The 21,241-nt window shown below is 39.9% G+C and overlaps 1 protein-coding gene across 11 annotated transcripts in view; it reads left to right on the plus strand.

Annotated features, from left to right (window-relative positions):
* Nucleotides 1–21,241, plus strand: part of SEMA6A (semaphorin 6A) — a 113,137-nt gene that overhangs the window by 48,087 nt on the left and 43,809 nt on the right. For 9 of the 11 annotated variants that reach the window (XM_026865510.1, XM_026865512.1, XM_026865511.1 and 6 more), the window contains exons 2-10: nt 788–925; nt 3,537–3,654; nt 8,791–8,851; nt 10,357–10,419; nt 11,270–11,371; nt 14,140–14,230; nt 16,991–17,110; nt 18,151–18,239; nt 19,148–19,365. In XM_026865510.1, coding sequence (XP_026721311.1) covers nt 826–925; nt 3,537–3,654; nt 8,791–8,851; nt 10,357–10,419; nt 11,270–11,371; nt 14,140–14,230; nt 16,991–17,110; nt 18,151–18,239; nt 19,148–19,365 — 962 coding nt within the window. In that variant the 5' untranslated portion in view covers nt 788–825. The other 2 variants (XM_026865509.1, XM_026865506.1) reach the window with 2 other exon arrangements.

Raw genomic sequence — 21,241 nt, forward strand, 5'->3', positions numbered from 1 at the left:
GAATTATGAGCTATTTACTGTATTATGTGCTGTTTTCTTTCACTGTATCCAAAGGCCCCTGTGGTTCCTTTTATCTTCAGAATTTAGGGATAATTTTGTACATGAAATATGAATGAGGGCATGCATCAGTTGAACACAAGGGAAAAAAACACTGCTTTCAGACAGTTCTGTTCTCCCTTATTTTATCACAAGTTGGAGTATTGGGTTTATGGCACCTAAATTTATGGGTACATATTTTTATGGTAAAGCCCAGTGACATGTTCTACATGCTCCATCAAGCTCTCTCAGTGTTTCTTCACTTGATTCACAACTCTGCAGGGTATGAATCAGTACTGTAGTATAACCCTTAATCTCTTTTTAACCAGAGTAACGTAGTGTGCTGCTTTTTATTTATGGTGTGTGTCATCATGTCATCATCTAATTATGTAAACCGAAGAAGGGGAAAACAAAATATTTCCTGGAAAACTCTTGTCAGCTGTCGATCCGTGCAGGAGATGAAGTTTCTCTATTGCATATAAGCAGCTGAGGCAGAAAATTCTTTGTAGCTCACAGATACTTAAGGCTATCCTCAAGCTAGATGTGGCACTGCTGGGGCGCCTGCTAAAGGGGTACTGGCCTGTTAGACCAGTTTCTGATTAGGAACATGACATACCTCCTCATGTACGGTGAGAGGCTTGAGGAGAAGGAAAGCTCCCTCTAATTTCTATTGACTCTTTCTAGCTTTCTGTATGCAGTGGTTAAAACTGAATTGATGGAAGGCATTTAAGCCCTTGTTTGTCTTCCACAGGGTGAAGTGAAGAAGTGAAGCCTCCCAGCTGAACTACTATGAGGTCAGAAGCTTTGCTGCTCTATTTCACACTGCTACACTTTGCTGGGGCTGGTTTCCCAGAAGATTCTGAGCCAATCAGTATTTCGCATGGCAACTGTAAGTATAAGAGGCCAGATGACTTCATTTGTTTAATATTGATCAGGGGACTTCAAATCAACAGTATTCTGTTACAGTTGCAATGAATAAAGTTGTTTTTCTTGATGTTTCCCAATTTACATTCTCAGATATTAATACAGGAACACAACTTTTTCATATTGTCTTATGACTACTGCATGGTAAACTGCTTGATCTTCCAAAACTGTAGCCATTCTTCTTCTCAGAGACACTTCAGTAGTATAATCAAACCAAATATCTTGCTCTATCCAGCAGCAAAGGAAGGAAGATTTCTTCCTGCTCCCACCCTGTAATCAAAGTGTCCCTCACCTGACTTGTGCAAATGCAGTTCTGGATAACCTGTGAAGCACCTCAGAGTATCAGGCATAAAACACTAAAGTAGCTGACCTCTGAAACTTAATTTGTTGGTCTAATACAAATAATTGAACTTGCTTCTTTAAGCTTAGATGGATTCTGTTTTAACATTAGGCATGTTTTGCTAAGCTGGAAATGTAGCATAAAAGCAAGTCAAGACAAAGAATCATTTGTAACAGAATCTCTCTTCTTTCTTACTGACAGTAACTGGTAAACTCTCCAAAATTTAGGGTGACAGACAGCTGCAAATCAGTATTGAGATTTTCTGTCTGAACAGGTGGAGAGTTTTCTGTGCATTTTGCCATGGAGGTCAGGCTTAGCATAAATTATTTTTTCACATTTAACTCAGCTCAATTACATTTACTGAAAAAAAAAAAGACTAACGAGGTCCCAAAGGTCCAGATGTTTAAAAGCAAGCCTTTAGTCCTGGGTCTGTAAAAGTATCTAAGGAGTAGCAAGTCAGCAGTGAGTAGGCTTACGTTTAAGCCTATTTTGGATCAGGAATTTGATTTTAAAGTGAATCGCTTGATTGTCTTTGCTTACTGTGCTTTAAGGTAGCATTAGCACCTGTAAACTTGTCTGTCTTGGATAAAAGCAAGCTGAAAGACAGACTCCAGGGGCATACTTTGTGTGCTGCAAATGCTGACAGGCATCAGGTATACAAGAATAGGGCAGAACTGCTCTGAAGCAAACCCTGCTGAAACATGTCTAGTGTGACCACTGGGTCTTTAGCAGCAACGTTTCCACCCTCCAGAAGGGTGATGCTGATCATCCTTTCTAATACAGAAATAGCCAGTCTTGATCCTTTTGGGAAGATGGAACACGGGATAACTTTTCCCTCTGTGGCATGGCATGCTGAAATGCACATGAATGCACAGACCCCCAGCTCATGTTATATCCATGAGTTACAGAGTCATTTTGCATGTAGGACTTGGTCAGAAGGATTAAATTTTTGAACATAAATTTTGCGTGGTCTCTCTTGATTTGTTTCTTGCCTGGTCCCGTTTGATTTGTTTCTCACCATTTGGTTTGCAGGAAAGTTCCTGTTTCTATCCAGTTTTATCACCAGGCTTTCTTGACACATGGTACTCAGGTGCTTTGGTAAAACCATGCTGTGAAGCAGTACTTCACAGGGAAAATACTTTCAGAGAACAACAGCTGAAAACAGTAAAGCAGTAGATGAGTTTCTTAAGAAATAGACTCCCTCAAACAGCTCCAGGTTTCTGGGAAAACATATTGATGGGGAAAAGGCTCAGACAAAGCTAGATGGTAGTCTACTCTGACTGACATGCACATGCAGCAGTTCTGCACTGATGATGGTGCTCATCAGACATTTCTTCTCCTGTCTTTTGTCGTTTTGTTTACTTAACTAGCTCCCTGGTTTGTGCATCGAGATGTCATGATCATGTATTCATATGAAGTCTGATAGCAAGGTGGCCCTTGGATAGAACTGTTCACTGTTGTTACAGGTTGTACACACAGATTGTTTGGAGTGCAGCTGCAGACCCCGTGTATACTGAGGTCTCACCAAAAAAATCACGAAAATGAAGTGAATTAATGCTCTTGCTGACTGGTAGAGTTGAGGGGGAAAGCTGACTTGTTTATAGCATAAGCTTCCAGTCAGTATTGTTGTCCAGTTGCCAGAACTAGAGTATCAGACTTGTTGTCAAAATAATATGCGGTAACTTTGATTTTTATAAAGTTCAAATGGTCGTTTCCCACTGTTTCTCAGAAATCCCCACAGCTGTTCTATGATGGCAGTCCAATCCTGCAGGAAACCCAGGGAGCTGGCTGTTAGAACCAAGGAGAGCCAAGTCTTTTGCTTTAACCACTACCAGTCCAGTCAGTGTCGTGATTGATGGGCCACTGTGAAACAGCTTTGTCCTGCTAGACACACTTTGGCATCCAGGAGCGAACATTTAAGCTCTGCAAGGAGTGAAAGAAAAACTGTGAGAAAGGGCTGCGTACCTATGTGCCAAGAGTTCCAGAACAGCTTTAGGCTCTAAAAAAACTCACAATTTTCACCTTCTGCAAAGGTGATAACTTTCTCCTTCGCAACTGCAAAGACTGTAACCTAGAAGCCCTCTGTGCTCATGCCTTCCAACCCCAGGCTGCACTGCTGGGGCAGAACAGAAAAAACAGGTTTTGGCTGTAGCTGGGCCCCATGGTGCTCCACGTTAGCAGTGTTTCAGCTTGTGATTCTCTTTTGATCCTGTTGGTTTTTTTTCCTTTCCTGCAGATACAAGACAGTATCCGGTGTTTGTGGGTCACAAACCAGGGCGGAACACCACGCAGAGGCACCGGCTGGACATCCAGCTGGTCTTGGTCATGAACAGGACCCTCTACGTTGCTGCTAGGTCAGTAGTCCCCTGCTTCGCCGCTCCTCCCTTGCTGCTTCAGAGGAGGAAGGAGAAGATAAGGGATATTCTGAATTCCTCTCTGATGGACATATTATTTTTAGTATTTTCTCACACTCAGGGAGAGCTTTGCAGCCTGTTAGTAAGACATATTGGAAACCCTGTTAGTTGGTCAACTAAAGTTCAGTTTTGTGAGGTGCTGAGCCAGTCCTTTCAGGACTGCACACCTCTGCCTCACTTTGAGTCAGGCAGGAGAGAAGTTGCCAGAGAAATTGTTCAGCCCCACAGAGGAGAGAGTCCATCCTCATCCTGTAATTTTGTTTGTTCACAGCATTAATGACATATTTTAGAGAATGATTCTTCTGGTGCACAAATGCATGTTCAGATTAGAGTTATTAAACTGTAACATTGCTGGTTTAGGCATGTTTTTAATATTGTAAAACAAAAGAGAGGCAAACATGTTTGCTGCTGATCTGATGTACTCGGCAAGGCTAACTGAATTTGGTCTCTGGAATTTTTTTGGAGAAATATACTGTGCAGATATAAGCACATGGCTTTTTATAAAAGTTTCCTGTAGAGCCACCCATTCAGTTGGAATATCTCAGCAGGGCACCATCAGATTCAGTGGAGCTACACCGGTTTATACAGCTGCCAACCTGGCACAGATCAGACATCAACACTTCCTCTCGCTGCCTGTTGTTAGCAAAGGATATTGATGACCTTAGAGTAGGAATTACCTGATGGACACAGGGTGAATGCAAGAAGGGTGCAGATTAGCAAGCATGGGTAGTCCTGTTTAGGAGCTCTTGGACCCATATCCTGTTTGGAACCACCCCTGCAAACTGCCCCTCTGGTAGCAGCTTGTTTTCTGCCTGTTTTCTGGTTCTTCTCCATCAGAGAAACATACACCCTTCTGCATGTGCCACAGAGAGCCAGGCTGTTCCTGGAGATGGGAGAAGTGGTGGGTGGGATGACCAGGAGGTGAGAGGGAACAGCTGCTGAACAGGCAGCCTCTGACCACCAGCCCTGTCCTCAAAGCTCTTGGCAGCCTGCGGGAGCTGCCTGGCTTTCTTCTCAAATAGCCACTCCCCGTCTTCTGGATGGTCAGATGTGCCCTGTGGTGGGGATCAGCCTGTTGATCTCCACTTGGCATCAGGTAATTAGTTGCATTACACCAGCACAGGCACTGACTACCATTTTTACATAGTCATGCCCCTGGCTGCTAGAAGACCACATTTCTACCTGTCCCAGACATTGCAGCTGTACCAGCTAAGTGCAGCTTCTTCAGGCTCCTCACATAAGCCAGTTTTTATGGGATCTGGGTGGCAGAGCTCTGCGTTCTCACCCATGCCAAGCCCTTGTGTCAGTTCTGGGCAAAGAGCATGCATCCTTCTATGGGAGCTGCACTGGCACTGGTTATAGGGCACAAAGAGCAGGCTGCCCCACAGCAAGGCTTCCCTGTGCTTTGCCTGAGCTCAGGGATTAGTATTTTTGCTGCATTTAGTGTGATAATGAGTGGGGCGGGGGAGTGGGCTCAAAGGTGGTTTGAAAGGTGGTGACAGGATTTCCTCCTTTTCATGGCTGAGTTCCCTTTGCTTTCCTTATTTGTTTTCCTTTAAATTAGGAAATCATTTGCAGTGAGAAGGCAGTAAATCCGCTTTGTGGATTTTGCTCTGCTGTATTCATAGTTTGTTCCCAGACTGAGATTGACGCAATTAGACTGTCGCAGTGCCCAAGCAACTGGCATTACAGCAGGAAAACCCAGCAAAACATTTTGGGATATGAAACTACTATGTGCACAAATTATATGAAGAATGCTAATATTTGGGGGATAGTGTAAGTACTTGTATGTGAATATCCATTCTTATATATTACATTGCTATATATTTGTATAAAACAGTTTACTACAGTGAGAGTGCTTATATATTCCTATGGTCTTGTGACCTACAAAAAGGAATAAAGATCTGCTCTGTTTTATACTTACACAAGCACAAAAAAATCCTCTTACACTTCTTTCCTTTGGTAACTCAGAAACTCTGACATATTCTTTTCCCCCTCCACATGTTACAGAATAAAATCCCTGCTGGGCTGAGAAGCCTGCGTGATACAAGTTAAAATTCAAAGATCTTTTTTATCTTTAAGTAATAAGCTTCAGAAAATGAGTCATCCTTTGATAACTAGTGTGAATGAAAATTAATAACTGCAATACCACATCTCCTTTAGAGGTAGTAAATCTAGAGACTGAAGGAAATGTGTACACAAAGGTGTTTCTCAAAGAGTTTTGTAACAAGATGCACTGAAAACTGTAGCTAACATAAATCCCTTAGCTATCGTATCAGATGTTGCTTTCATGCTGTATTTTTTAAACATTGAAATATAGTGATGCTAAGTTTACATTTGCACCCTATTATCTGAAGAGCAATCAAAACAAATGATTAAACATTGAGAGTTTTTATTTTGGAGTTGTTGGGTTTGGATTGGGGGTTTTGTTTCTTTGCTTGTTTTAGAAAATCCAGTGTTTACCTTGCAGTTTCCTTGCACGGGAGTAACTCAGATTTGAGAACCACTAACACTTTATTACTAAGTAACCTTCAAAGAACAAAATTTCTATCTGTCATTTGCTTATTTTGTCTTAGGGGGATATGTGACTCCTGTATTAGCTATTACCAAATAAAATTTGGGGTTGCTTTGGAAAAGCTTTATTTTATGTTATCAAGCAGAGATATCTAGCCAATATAAATCAGAATAACTCGGCTGAAGACCATGAAGCCATGCTGTCCGGATATTTGGCTTGCAGTCTGCAAAGGTCCAGCTCTGTTTTCTTTTCTCTCGTGGGAAGGGTACTCCCTGGCTGTCTCTCTCACACTTACCCACACCCGCTCACACACCCCCTTTTCTAAGTTTGCCATGCCTCCTCCTGCTATTGTCTTACGCAGTGGCAGCATTTGTTCACATTATTTTCTGTCCCTCGTGTATGTACAAAATGGTTTATTGAGCCCACGAAGCACTGGAATGGCTCCCTCGTCATTTGCAGTTACACATTTCCAGACGATGCACTGAGTGGCCAGGGGTCATGCACAGCCAGTGGCATTATTTAAATTCCCTTCCTCCACAAGATTATGCCATGGCAACAAAACTGGGTTCTGCTGAATGGAGGTGGGAAAAACGGAAGCTCTAGGATTAAGTCAATTTGTGTTAGAATAACTTAATTAGCAGCAAGCTGTACACATACCACAGCTAGTAGATAGTAGGAGTTAAGCAGCAGTGGGAAAAAGAGGGCAAGGACAATCCTGCATTGTCTGTGGTTAGAGAGCCCTCCTCTAAATTTGACATCTCTTTTCCTCTTTGCTGACATTAACAGCAACTACGTTTCACCTACACCATGAGAAAATTATATATAATTTGCCTGATACTAGCACTTTTTTCAAATGATCCTGTAACTTAGCATCTGAGTTTTCTTTGAATTGTTTCTTGAACACCAGAAAGTAAATCTTCTGAAAGCTGTTTTATTGAGAGTGGAATTAAATAACTCTAGACTTACTCTGAGTACCACCACTGTATTTTTTAATTGTCTTGTTTAAAAAGAAAAAAATCATAACCACTGGAAAGCAAGACTGATGATTAAAATCAAGAGCTGTGTTAGAAGAAGGTTTTTAGAGCTCCAGCCGCACCTAATTTGCAATTCAAGAGATTTTGCTCCTACTTTTATATAGTAGGATCGGCAGCAACAAAGAGTGATACACATAAAAATCTATGAAGCTGATATCATGTTAATAGGTAATTTTAGTCTAGAACCAACCCTGACCACTGCTCTACCAGTAAAGTCAGGCAAATAATAAGCTGAAGCATTAAGCTAGTCTTGGAAGTAAACGACTTTTGGTCATACTCTGTTTTTACAGAGTCTAGAGAAGAAAACCCACAACTCCTCAGTTTGGCATCTTACAAAGCAAACAGCCCCAAGCGCCGTAGCAGACATTAGATTTTTAAAAGCCAGTTCCATGCAACCATGCTGCCTCTTCTCCATGTGAAAGAAGTGTTGCTTATTCCTCTTACAGCAGTATTTTGTGTTTGCTTTATTTAAGAGACTAGCACTGTTTCCCCAAAACCCAATAAAATGAAGCTAACCTTGAGAACAGGGCTTTCTAAAATGGAAATAGTCTGTATCCTACTTTCAATGGACCCCTCCAATGCTGTGGATCATGCCCCAGCTGCACAGCTTACTGCATTTTGAAAAAAGCCAATGTTATTTCAAGGAAAAATGAGATACTCGGTCCCAACTTGATGTGGCGGTTACTACAGCATTGTCGGTTGGTGGGTTTCTTCAAATTTTAGGTTCCACACAGAGATGTCCTTGTTCTCAGCTTGCACAGAGGAGAATGTTTTAAAATATCGCTTTACCTGAGTAGCTGAATCTATTTCCTCTTTCCAAGGTGAGACTGGCAGCTAATCGTAGAGAGGGACAGGTTCTTAGGAAAACAGGAATGTAAATACAAGAAAGAAATGTGAACTTTTTTTAGAAGAGTATTTTACAGTTTAGTTTGGCCACCAGTGTGTGAAGAGAACAATGATTTCTGGGAATAGTTTTGTGGCTGTCAGCCTTTTGCCTACCATATTGTCACAGCTGAGGTTAGACACGTAATTTAAATTAAAAAAAAAAAAAAAAAGAAAGAATCATTAACCTCTTTTTACCCCTGAATGGCTAAATGTGACACAGTGACTGCAAGCACAGGAATCTGGCAAAGGCTGGCTATGAGCTATTGCAGCTGATTTCAGGATACACAAAAACATCTGCATGCTAGACTATGGCATCTGTTGAAGGACCTGTAGAGTAGAAATTATATGAAGCTCACCTCCATTCCAAAATCTCATTTGTTCAAATAATCGCTTTTGGGAGAGAATCTTGCTTTGAAGTTTTGTAGCATTTTTCTTTTTTCCTTAATGAGAAGGAAAACAGTTTATATATGAAAGTGGTTTTCTGGGAGAAGTAGGCGATGCTGCCAGTAATGTTCCCTGGTAAGACCTGTGATCTTTTTTTGAATGGATAATGGATTGTCTTGTTATAGATAGCTCTCTTCATAGAAAAGGAACTGTCTGACTACTCCATTTGACTTTGCATTAATTTGCCTTTGTTTCCAGGGACCATATTTATACTGTTGATATGGACACATCACATACAGAAGAAATTTATTTTAGCAAAGTAAGTAGCTTTCGTCATCATCCAGAAAACAAGGACACTAGAACAAGCTTCAAATAAATAGGAAGATGACATTGTTTCAAACAACTTGCCAGCGCTGCTGTAAAAACTGTAATAAGCAAGTAAGATGGTATTGCTAATCATATTTGGGGAAAGCTAAAATAGCAATCATGTCCTCTGTGAATTTCTGATAAGTGATTTAGCTGGGCTGATAAGCAGTCTATACTAAAATATAGTGAGATCCCTGATGGAACATCTGTCAAACATCTATTAATTTATATTCAGCAGTTTTCTATAACAGCTATACTATCCCAATTAAGTATACTGAAACTTTCATCATAAAAGCAAGTGCTATTTACATATTTTCATGCACACAAATTTTATTCACTCATGCAAGTACTCACTAAATAAAATCTTACTATAACTTCACTTTGCAGATGTATTCACATTATTTCCATGGGAAGTTACATTCAAACTAAGAAGAGCTTTGTCTGCATTACCATATTGTATATTAACATAAACATACTAGGAATAATCTCCCAGCAGCTCCTTTGTATTGCATTCATATTGTGTAATACGTGCCAAACAGAGCCTTGGTCCAGCAGAAGATCGTGAATTTGGGCATTGGATGAATTCCACTGTAGGAGGGGAGAGTGTTTTCATTGTAACTATGAATGATGCTGAAGACAAGTTTATTCCAAATTACTCATCAAAAAACAAGGGCACAGACTTGCAATGGAAGTAATTATTTATTCGGATTGGAGACTTTCATGAATGCAGAGTGCCTCGGTTTACTTGAGGGAAACACTGTCAGGACTATCATGACAATAATGGGCAACAGTGTCTAAGGTGCTACTATCTTAGGCCATATGTTTTTAAATAAAGTTTTATTATGGTTAATCAGCCTACCGGATTTGCCTAATCCTGAAACTCACCACAAAAAGATTCAACCTGGGATTTATCTGTAAATATTTTGGAGGAAGAGTGTTAGCAGATAAAGTCAGCAGTGTCTTGTTAGGTGGAGGGCTCTCTGGTCCTGTTAGCTGAATTGAAGTGATAAGAATTACCTGAATCTGATTTCTTTGCTAGTCTAAAATGTCATCTTCCAAATACATACTTCATTTAGAATCCAGTCAGGGTTTATAGTCCATAAATATTTGTTCGGATTTGCAGAACAATATCAAATTAAGAGAGAATCTAGTACTTTTAAGAAAAGTTCATATTTTTTTGAAAGTTGGCCTACTGCTGAATTCTACTGGTTTAGTCTTTAAAAAAAAAAAAAAATTAAGGGGGATAGGTTTCTAGTCTAATGAATAGATGGCGACACAAAATTAAGTGAATGCTCCACATCACTGATCTTTCATTGTTGTGGTGAATTAGTCATGGAGAAGGGTGCAGAAAGCTTTCAATAAATATATGTTCAATAGCTAGCCCTAAGGGACTTTTACTTCTGAAATCAAATGCAACAGCCTCTGGGCTCTAATTGATTTCTTTCTTGATCCTTGCAGAAATTGACATGGAAATCTAGACAAGCTGATGTAGACACATGCAGAATGAAGGGAAAACATAAGGTAGGCAATTTTCATTTCTTCCGCGTCTGCCACTTTAGTTTAGTTGCTTCACTATTATCTCAGGCTGCTGTCTTGTGATGTGGAATGGATCATGCCATTCACTTCTTGCCAGTAATTGCTTTTTCCATCAACTTACTGAAGGCTTTAATTTGCAAAAATAGTTTACTTTTAATGTGATAAAACATTACAATGGGAGCCACAGCAATATCCTGAAACACTTAAAGCACTGAGGATTTTGGACGTAATGCTTAGTTTACTGATTTTGCTTACCATTGCCTCAAAAGCTAAGTACTACTGTCCATCCTCCAGCAGGAATTTACTGAGAAGTTTGTGTAAAGCATGAGGAAGCATGAATGTGTACAGTTGTAGAAGGACTGTTTCTCACACCAATTTTACTCGACTGTAATTTAGGACTAACGGAAGTGGTATCAGAATTAGATGCAGACTCTTTGATTCTTTACACCTCCTTCCCCTTCTAGTTACAGCTGCTTTATGCCAATACATTGCTTTCATGATGCTACTGTCTTACAGCCACATAGATAAGAAGATAGGTTTTTCACTCTTGAGGAAAGCCATGCCTTTCAAACAAAATTCACCTATTTCAACAATAGCAAAATCTGAGCTATAATATGAATATCATATCTTCGGTTCTTTGTAACTATTTTTAAACCACTAGAATACAAAGCAGTTGCATATTGCTCATTGTCAGTTAAACATAGTTGAAATAAAGCCCAGAATATCACAGTGGCTACCAGCCAATTTCATTTTAGACCTGACAATGAGATACCATAGCATAAAAATAGACACCCAAAATGCAGTAGTTGAAACACTTTCTATTATTTTTCTTCAGGATGAATGTCATAATTTCATTAAGGTTCTCCTAAAAAGAAATGAGGATACACTGTTTATCTGTGGAACAAATGCATTCAACCCTTCTTGCAGGAATTACAAGGTATGTGATCTGTTTGTGGGATTTCATTTATGCCTTGTCTTTCTGTTGGATTTATTATGACTGTGCTGGCAACAGCATGAGGTTGTCATTCAGCAGTGCATCATTCAACTCTGTAGCATTTATTCTGACTTGTTTCAGCGCTACAGAGCTCAATGTTGATTGGATTTCTGAGGATTGCCTGGATTGATTACCTACATCTTTGCAACTCCTGCACATCAAGAGTTTATCGCCACTTTGCATTGCCCTCCCTAGATGCAGAGTCCTTCAGATCCCTGCTTGGAGATGTGGTCACTCCTCAGAAAGTTCTTCAGCTTGTCACTGACACCCACTTCAAGCCATAGACTGATGCTAATACCTCTGGGGTAGCATGTTTTAAATATCGGTATTGTACTGCTCTCAATTCCAAAGCCAGTTCACAAGATACCTTGGAGCTTAACACAGCAAAACCTGAGTAGATTAGTGTTGGAGACCCAGCAGCCATGGAAGCTGTTGAGATCCCATGGCATTTTGTGCTGTAAAAGTGATTGACAGCAGATCTCCACAGGGAAAATACAGCAGGAGGGTGATGTATTCCTCACTAACTAGGGATCTACAAATCCCAAACATTATCTAGAGCAGTATAGAAAACTGTGCTGGTCTATGGATACTCGACATTCGTTCCCTCACCCCAACTTCTTTCTCTGACATAGTGTGTCTCTGTTATCTGTATTTTAATGGGGCCCATTTACTCAAATGTTTCCCATTTTCTCAGACTTGCACCAGTATAATCTGATAGAAACCCCAACAGCTAATGTCTCTGGAGTTGCTTTGAAATGAATTTACTTAGGCCCTTGATAACCAGACTCTGCTTTTCCAGGCACTGTTTTGTCCCGCAGGTCATTTCTCATCCTTCTTCAGGAAAAAGAAAATCCAGCTTTGTTAATGCTTCTTCTGATAAAGTCATGGCACAATTCTCATTCATTTCATCATGTTCAGAGTTATTGTAAAAAACAGAGTAAAGACATTAACATCCAAGAAAACGACTTCTTTAGTGGTATTTGCTGTGACTGCTGCCATTCCTTGCTCTTTCTGCAATATTACCTTACCTTGTTTAGTCACTGTGATGCCTATAGTCTAGGGAACACAGGAAATAAGTTCAGGGTAGTCTTTTATTTCAATCTGTGGAGGAAGAATCAAATTTGATAAAAGTACAAGCCCGTGTCGTGGTACCTGTGTGGTACAGGTAGCTGCTGTGTTAAAAGATGTTTCTTCTTTTCTTCCTTTCCCTGCATCCCATGCCTAGCATGCAATGAAGCTTCTCAGTCTCAGTGCTGAAGTTTTCCAGCACAGTTTGTCATTTTTTGGCTCTCAGTGCCATTAATGCAGCTGACAAATCACAACCAGTCTCCTTGCTAGAAAGCCATCTTTTAATACAAATACAGATTTCCTTGCCATCCTGGTGTGAGTATTTCATCCCCTGTGATGAATGGCCTCTGCAGATTGCCTCACCTGTTGCTGAGCTGCGGGGGCTGGACAGTGATACCTTCAGGAGTCAGCAGGTCTCTCCAACACCTGCCCTGCTTTTCCTCCATGTATTTCTGCATTATATAAAGAGAGCATTAAAGATGTGCCAAACAGAAAACAGAGCTGTCCCTCTGCCCTGCCAATGGAAGTGTGGATGAGCCTGGGGTGTGGGGCTCAGTGCAGGGAAACTGCTGCAGAACTGTAACTCATTTCCTCTCACTCTCACGTGAAATTCTCTTCAGCCCTTGAGTAAACACAACTAATTCCCTTTAGAGTGGATTTTGACAGGAAGTATACATGACAGAAAACAAACGATGACAAATCATCTGCTTGAGGACTTGGGGGCTAAAAGTTGAATGGAGTTGACTTACGAGCTAAAAGTTGATTGGAGCGCTGACGGTGCTGGGTGGGTTATTCTTCATGCTCTGTACTCTATGTGATTTGAACAGAGTTGCTCAAGTTACTTGAGTATGCTAGAAAGATTGTTATTCCCAAAATAGGAGCGTTTAAGTATCTTAAAGAGGTAAGAGCTGTACCTTTTCCCCGTAGCTCGCTAAACTCTCTTGAACTCAGTGTAAAGTTGATCTGTATATTGGTATCATTGTCAGTGCCTGGGGTGAATTTATTTTCCAGGAGTTATACTTAAGCCTCAGAGTTTACAATTCCTGTACAGATTAATTCTTGCCTGATGGTGAGAGGATTTCTCTGTGACACAGACTCAACTGATACAGTAAGACTTGGAGAGCATCCTTCTAAGTATGCAAATGAAGGAAAAGAGCACCACTGTTGAGACTAGAGCACAAGGATCTCCGGACTTTTGAGAGAAAAATGCACACACAGATAATTGTCCTAGTGTTGTTTCTTCTGACTGCTGTGGCTTGCAGTCTTTTCTGTGTATAAGAGTGCTTCTGTTGGATCACAGTTGAGGATAAATTTTGAATTCTTGCCAGAACCACAGATCTCATAGCCTGCTACAGTTCAACAGGAAGCTCGTGTACAGATAAAATATAGACTGAAGACTTTTGTAAAATGTGTTGGAGTAAGAGTGATTAGCTCCAAAAGAATGACTGACTTATTAGACACACTTTCTTCAGACAGATTTTATTTAACACCGTGATTTTTGTCAGGTTTTTAATTCAGAGTCAGGAGCACAGTTAGAGAAAAGACCTTCCTCTCTGCCCAGAAAAGAAGAAACACTGTCATTAGCCTCATTCTGGGTTAGAAGTTTTGTTTCTCTATCTGAGGAGCTCCCTTTCATTTTTCAGATGGATACCCTGGAGTTCCTGGGAGATGAATTCAGTGGAATGGCCAGGTGCCCCTATGATGCAAAGCATGCCAACGTTGCGTTGTTCGCAGGTAAAGCGACAGAGATAAACTCTTGATTTCTGTCCTGCAGCCTGGGTTTGCCATAGCACTGTGTCTCTTGAGTCCAGAATGCTAAAAGGCAGCAAAGGGAGTGAATAATGACTGAAAATAGGAGGTTTAAGGAAATCACTAGCACAGAAGCCTTCCTTTCTTTGGGATTAGCTTCACTATCATAAACATTGCCTGAAGCCTCAGTTTCCTGGTTCAATACTTCAGTATTTCCTTGATTCATGATAATACGGTGCCAGACCAGTGTGAGGCACCATTTCTGGCTGCATCTACCTTCTGTGAAAGTCAAGGAAAGTGAAAATTTGTGTGAACTTTAATGAGGAGCAGGCAGGATATGCTCTTTAAGAACTCTAAGCTTAACCTTCATAGTAAAAGGAAGTTAGGGAACATGCTGTGATGTGCCCTTTTCTAGATCTAGAAGGAAAGAGAATGGTAGTTTTATTTTAAAGCAGAAAACATCTGAATATGCTGTTACCAGCTGTTGCAGACAAAGGAGAGGAGTGTGTTGGTTAATAATGATTTATGCTTTGTGTAGCAAAATACAGTTAATTCTGATTTCTACTACAATAGTTTAAAAAATGAGTGCTTTTTGATGGGGTTAATTTGGGCTGTTACTTGTATTTTTGTACCTCTCTTCATGACTTCCTGATTAATTTATTTCATTATTGAACCTCTCTTAGTGTGAACCTTGATGATATTTTCTCAGATTCAGCTATAAAAGGTGGTAAAGATAATACAGAAGTCACCCATGATATTGTCAGCACTCTTCAACAGGTGTGATGCTAGGAAGCAGTCTGGGTGCTCATGTGAAAAAACTTTAGCTATTCCTCTGAAGATTTGAGACTGTGCAAGTAGTTCAGACACTCTCAACTGAGACTGAGGCTGAAGGGCTGTATTAAGCACTACTGTATTTGAGGTAGCATCATCTGTCGCACAAGGAGAGATTTTATAGCAGGTTGCAAAATTTTATTTTTTTTTTTTTACTCCTTATAGAGTAAGTAAATGGGTCTTTTTATTTCAGAGATAATAGTGATGATGGTGTTAGTATGTAATTTCTTAATTACAGTCAAAAGAATGTAAAGAAGAAATTCATAAACCATGGAAAGAGAGAAACACCTTCAGAGAGAGATTTATCCTGTGTCAGACTGCCTATCCTTAGGGCAATCTGAACGACCTTTCAGAAGGGCCTTTCACACTATATTGGCTGACAAAGTGTTTATTACCAACTTAATGTAAACATTTACCTTGCATGCAGCTTAAGTTTGGTAAGATGACTTCCATTCTGTCACTGAAGAATTCCTTGCATTGTTTGACAATAAAAGTATATTCATAGAAATGATCATGCCCTTTCATGATGATTCAGAATAAATTTGATACTGCTCAAATAAATTCTTGTAGAATATACCCTGTAAATCTGTTAGCAAATCACTGTTTGATGTGCCATACATATTGATACCCACGATACCTTTTCAGAGGGCAGTGAAAAGCAGTTTTAGAGCAGTTTGGGGCACTAAGCCAGCTCATCTGAGTCTGTTGGGTGCACTTACATGAATATTGCTCTTCTTGCAGCTGATATGTGCAAATTGTAATTGGTCACATGGTCTTCAGGAACTTGGCAGGAAAGAAAACAAATGTGTGATTGTATTAAAATGAGTTCAGACATCCATATCTAAACAATTTAGCTTTTTATTTTAAAATTGGTTTTAGTATCTGCTTCTTTTTTGTAATTATTTTTTTCTGATTTTGCTGAGAAGAAAAGTCCATTTTCAAATAGCCAAATAATGATGGGAATAGTGGGGCTCAGAACAAAGAGTACAGTCCTGCTAATAAAAAAGTCTGATTTTTAAATCTGGAACTGAAATGAAATGTTGTCTGTAAGTGCAGTGGGGAGAACTTCACCAATAGAAGCCTCTCTGCTTTGTGCTGTGTATGTTCTCAATGCTGGTGCTTTCAAGGCCTAGCACTCGACATAATCTCTGTCAAAGGAGACGTAAATCATTATGAAACAGATTACACAACAGTCATCTTTTAAAGGTGTTGTTGGAGGTCATGCTTTTACTTGCTGATAGTTTTGCATCTTTTGGTTGTCCTTGCGTGCCATTTTGTAGACCCCTGCTTATCACTTCAGTTCTTTAAGGAGAGGGATCCATAATTCATGCAGGAAATGCCTAAAACACATTACAGAAAAGAAACATAGATAGGCAATCCTCCTCCATCTCTTCACATCCTTGTTTTGCTTGGGCTCCCTGCACACTATTTAATTTTTTGCTAGTGATCTTTGACAGAGGAAAAGTGCTCTCAAAAGGAGAAATTTGCATAAGTGTCAATTAACTGACAGTGCTTAAGACCTGCATGGTTTGCCCTCACAGTTAAAACGAACAGTTCTATGTGGCTTCCCCATATTTATTTTGCTCACATAAATAGGCAGAATTTATGAGCATTGAACCAGAGGCATGTGCAGGGAAACAGGATAGGGTAGTTCAGTATGAATTACCTAAACTGGAGAAGAGTTACTCTATATGGTTTCTTCTCCCATGGCAACCCTCTGAAATGACCATTTTTAAAACTGGTGACTTGTTTGTTCAGTGCTCAGTCTCATTTACCTAGCTGTATTTTCTCCTTCAGTGTTCCTAAGAAGATTGTGATGACTTCGTTTGCCCCGTCTCATGTGACTGATGAGAGAAAGCAATTTTATTATTTCTAATGCTCCTCCCTCTTGTTTCTTCTTTCCTTCCTCCCCAGAGGGAAAGCTGTATTCTGCCACAGTGACCGACTTCCTTGCAATAGATGCAGTCATATACCGGAGCCTTGGAGACAGCCCAACTCTGCGGACAGTTAAACATGACTCCAAGTGGTTGAAAGGTAGATAAACAAGCAAAACGAAAAAAGCATCTCTGATGAGAGTCCTGGATTCCTGACAGACCTCTCTGTCATTTCTTTTCACCAATGTGTTATGGCAGAAAGAAGGAACTAAATTACATCTCTTAGACTGATCTGTTTATGTCTTTCCATCTTCTGACCCCAACTTATAGGACCTGACAGAAACTGATCACAGTACATCAGAATATATATTCCAGCGAGCTTTCCAAGCTGAAATCCATCAGCTCACAGCTGTTGGATGTAAAGGTTGGAACTTGCAGGGCTCAGTGTGCTTGGGCTGTGTTTCAAAATATTCCTGCCCCAGGACTGTTAGGTAATAGTTGAGGCTTCATGAAGTATAGAGGGTCTGTCCTGTAACATTAAGATTCATCAATGAAAATAAAATTATGGGAGTATTATACAAAGCCTTTCTTTTATGATTCTTAGGGACTGTACAGCTGCCATTGAATTAGGCAATTTCTGTACTCTAAATACCCTCATTGTTAAGAACGGTGCTGTTTAGGTTCATGTAGGCGTTATGAATAGTTAACATTTGGAGTGATTTTAACAGTGAGCAAAGCCATAGTTTGAAGTCTTTCTGCATACGGAAATGTTTTGCCAGGTGTCGACTTTAGCTGTCCCACTTTGCTTGCTGCTACAGACATGTGTGGGCAGAAACAGTTACATGGTTTGTTATTCCCTCCACACACAGCCCACATGTCAGAAAGAGCACTGCTTGGGTCCCTCAGTTACACTGTTGTATATTGACTCTTTACCTTTCATCATACTCCACACAGGGTAGGTGTATTAGTGGCAAACACTTAACTACCTTGCACTGATGCTGCACAGACTTGTCCCCAGCTGCCCTGTCCCCAGACAGTGATTCTTCTGCAGTGGTGGTGTCGCTAGTTCTGAAAATGGAACAAGTTTGTCTAATGCAAGCATTTCACCTTTGGATGTTTAGTGTAAATGTATTTGGCTTCTCTTCACATACTCTGTGCTGTACATGGTGCCTGAATAGGATTTTCTGGGTTTTTTCCTAGAACCGTACTTTGTCCAGGCAGTAGACTATGGCGGTTACATTTACTTCTTCTTCCGGGAAATAGCAGTGGAGTACAACAGCATGGGAAAGGTAAGGGCAAAAACATTGCCTTGAATGACTTTGTCAGATTCAGGAGGAGGAAAACATATGCTGTTCTTGGGCCAATGCTGTTAGGAGTGACCTTGAAATAAGAACCATAAATCATGATGACAAGGTCATCATTTTCAGAAGATTCCTATTGCTTAAGCCAAAAGGTTGGCTGAAGTGAAACATTGCACTTTCTTGAAAGGAACCAGTGTTTCCTTTTGGTTTCTTAGGGTGGAGGTGTATGCTGCAATCTCTTTTTTCAAACCATAAAAAGCACAGGGCAAATATAGTTAGTTCAGCATAGTAGGAAATTGTAAAAAATGGATTCAAAAGCAGGGAGATATTTTTCTTTAAGAAATCTTAATTGCTGTGCTGAGTAAACAGAGGCAGGAATTTCGTGCTCTGCAGTTCTGCAAAGAATAATTAAATACTTTCTGCATTTTTGCTAATTTCACAATAGCTTTCTGACTAAGCAGTCAGAAAAGCTGACCAAGGTCACAAAGGTGGAGGGCAGGAATAAATGCACGGCAAGATTTGCATAGTGTTTAAGTGCTGTACACACAGGAGTCAGAGCAGGCAGCGTGGGTTGCAGGGATTGTGAATATAAAATGTGCTTTTGTTTGGGGAAATAGAGAGCTAACCAGTCTGTATGGAAATTAGTTTTATATGGGTTGAGAACAGATCTCCTGAAGGATTTATGGCTGTATAGTAAATGCCACAGCCTTATCTTTTATAGCACATTGTTCCAAAGCTGATTTTTTCTGTTTCTTGTCACAGATTATGGAAACATGGGATTAAATTAAGCACCTTGCTATATTATTCAAAATATTTTAAAAGCAGAATTTCAGCAAATTCTTTTAGTTCAAACAAACATTTCATTTTCTCCATTATTTTTGCTCTACTCCTTCCAGGTAGTTTTCCCAAGGGTGGCTCAGGTTTGCAAAAATGACATGGGAGGATCTCAGAGAGTGCTGGAAAAACAGTGGACTTCCTTTCTCAAGGCTCGTTTGAACTGCTCAGTTCCTGGCGATTCACACTTCTACTTTAACATACTGCAGGCAGTTACAGATGTTATCCATTTCAATGGCCGGGATGTTGTTTTAGCAACCTTCTCCACTCCATATAATAGGTAATAGGTTCAATAACCTTTTACCTTCTGTTTCCTTTACATTTTGCTTTTCACTGCAGTTTCTTTTTACTATATGAAGGTACGAGAAGTAATTGCTTACACAGTGTAATTATTATGTACAATGCATTTGGTTTGTGTTTCTTTTTAAGATACCCTGGTGTTGCTTACTGTGTTTTATATCTGATAATTAGGAGCAGCTTTCAGCTGTTTACTATCTGGACACATTCTTTGGACATACTTTTCTTTACATGGGAATAATTCAGACCAGCCACCAAGCACTTTTGCAGCATGTTTTTTTTTTTTTTTTTTTTTTTTTTTTTTCCTCTCATGGAGAAAGGACTGGGTTTGTGCTGTTTACATCTAAACCTCCAAGAACCACATTAGTACTCCTTCCAGTTATTTTGTGCAACCTCACTTACTCTTGCGTTTTCTCCTGGGAGAGCCAGATGTTTTGCTGGCTGGGGAGGAGGGTTCCCAGAACACCTGTATTTTATTGTCCATGTGTTTTTTCCAAAAGCATGGGTTCATCTGCACAGAATTTATTACCATTACACATTATAACATGTTTCTTCAGAAGTTATGAGAAGAGTAACTGTATCTAATTATTGAGGTCTCACCAAGAAGTTAAAAAAATAGTAACATTCTAATTAAAAATATATTTCTGTTTCACAGAGTAATGTTTGAGCTGAAAGGGGAACTTTATTGCTGAAATTCATCTGGTTTTGCTGTACACTCACCACCTCTTGTCAAAGCCTGACCTCACTGAGGTCATGCACAAAGCTTGACATCAAAACATAGGAACTGCAATGGAATAATTATGCCAACAGTAGGAAACACAAGCTTAAATTAAGATGATCTCTTTTTACACTAATTGGCTTAATAAAAACAAGTGAACAAACAGAGATTTAGCATCAGAAAATAGGTTGTATTTTGATATTACCTCAAATTTAAGATTGTCCTCCTGCTCTGTTAGGAGTCTGCTAGTATCTCGTGTGGTGTGTCATGAATTTCTTAAATGCTATGTTTTAAAATCTAAGTAGTTAGTGTTAAAATCAAGTACTATTTTATAGGCCTCAGTTTTTGCCAGATGTTGAAGATGACAGAAAGGCTTACAGGCTTGGAGACAGCTCATTAGCAGACCTAACTCTGGCATGAACACATCTTTCTCATTCCTCCTCCACTGAGGAAAAGCTGCAACAATTATCTTTGATCCCTGGAACAAAGCTTCTACCTAGAGTGAGCTGGAAGAGATTCCCCAGTCTAACCTGAAGTCACCCATAGTAGGAGCTGGTGATGAGTTATAGTCCAGTGGTTGGGAGGTGGTTTGACTGTGACCCACCATACTCCATCCTTATGGCTTTATCACATGGTGGACCTGCAAACTGCCATCCTCAAGAGTAAAAGCTGTTGCAGCCTTCTCACTGCATCAGTTCCTCTGTCACTTTGTAGTTACGTGTTCGGAACAGTTCTCATCACTTATAGTTCTGTATATGCTATATACAGAATATACCTCAAGATTTTAGGGTTGTTTTTTCTTTGGGGCTTAATTTAGCAAAGTACAAAATCTAGCTGGAGTGGGTCTTGAGCTGTCTTTTAGGATGAGGTCCTCTGTGTGTCCAAATATACCCTTGATCAGCTGTTACATTAACATATGTGTGTGTGGCTGCCTCCATTTAAAACTCTGGCTGTGTAGTATCATATTAATATAGAGCTTTGAAGTTTCTTTCCATATTAAAACACAATCTGTGGAGCTCAAAGTAAGACTGTCTCCTTAATTGTTGTTTCCTTCAGTAATAAGCATTTTGAAACCTTTTAATATTCAAACAGTTATTTTTCTATCCATTTATATACCTTTATGAGTTTAATTATTCTCTGT

The sequence above is a fragment of the Athene cunicularia genome (genome assembly GCF_003259725.1).
Source record: "Athene cunicularia isolate RWA chromosome Z unlocalized genomic scaffold, athCun1 chrZ_part1, whole genome shotgun sequence".
NCBI lineage: Eukaryota > Metazoa > Chordata > Aves > Strigiformes > Strigidae > Athene > Athene cunicularia.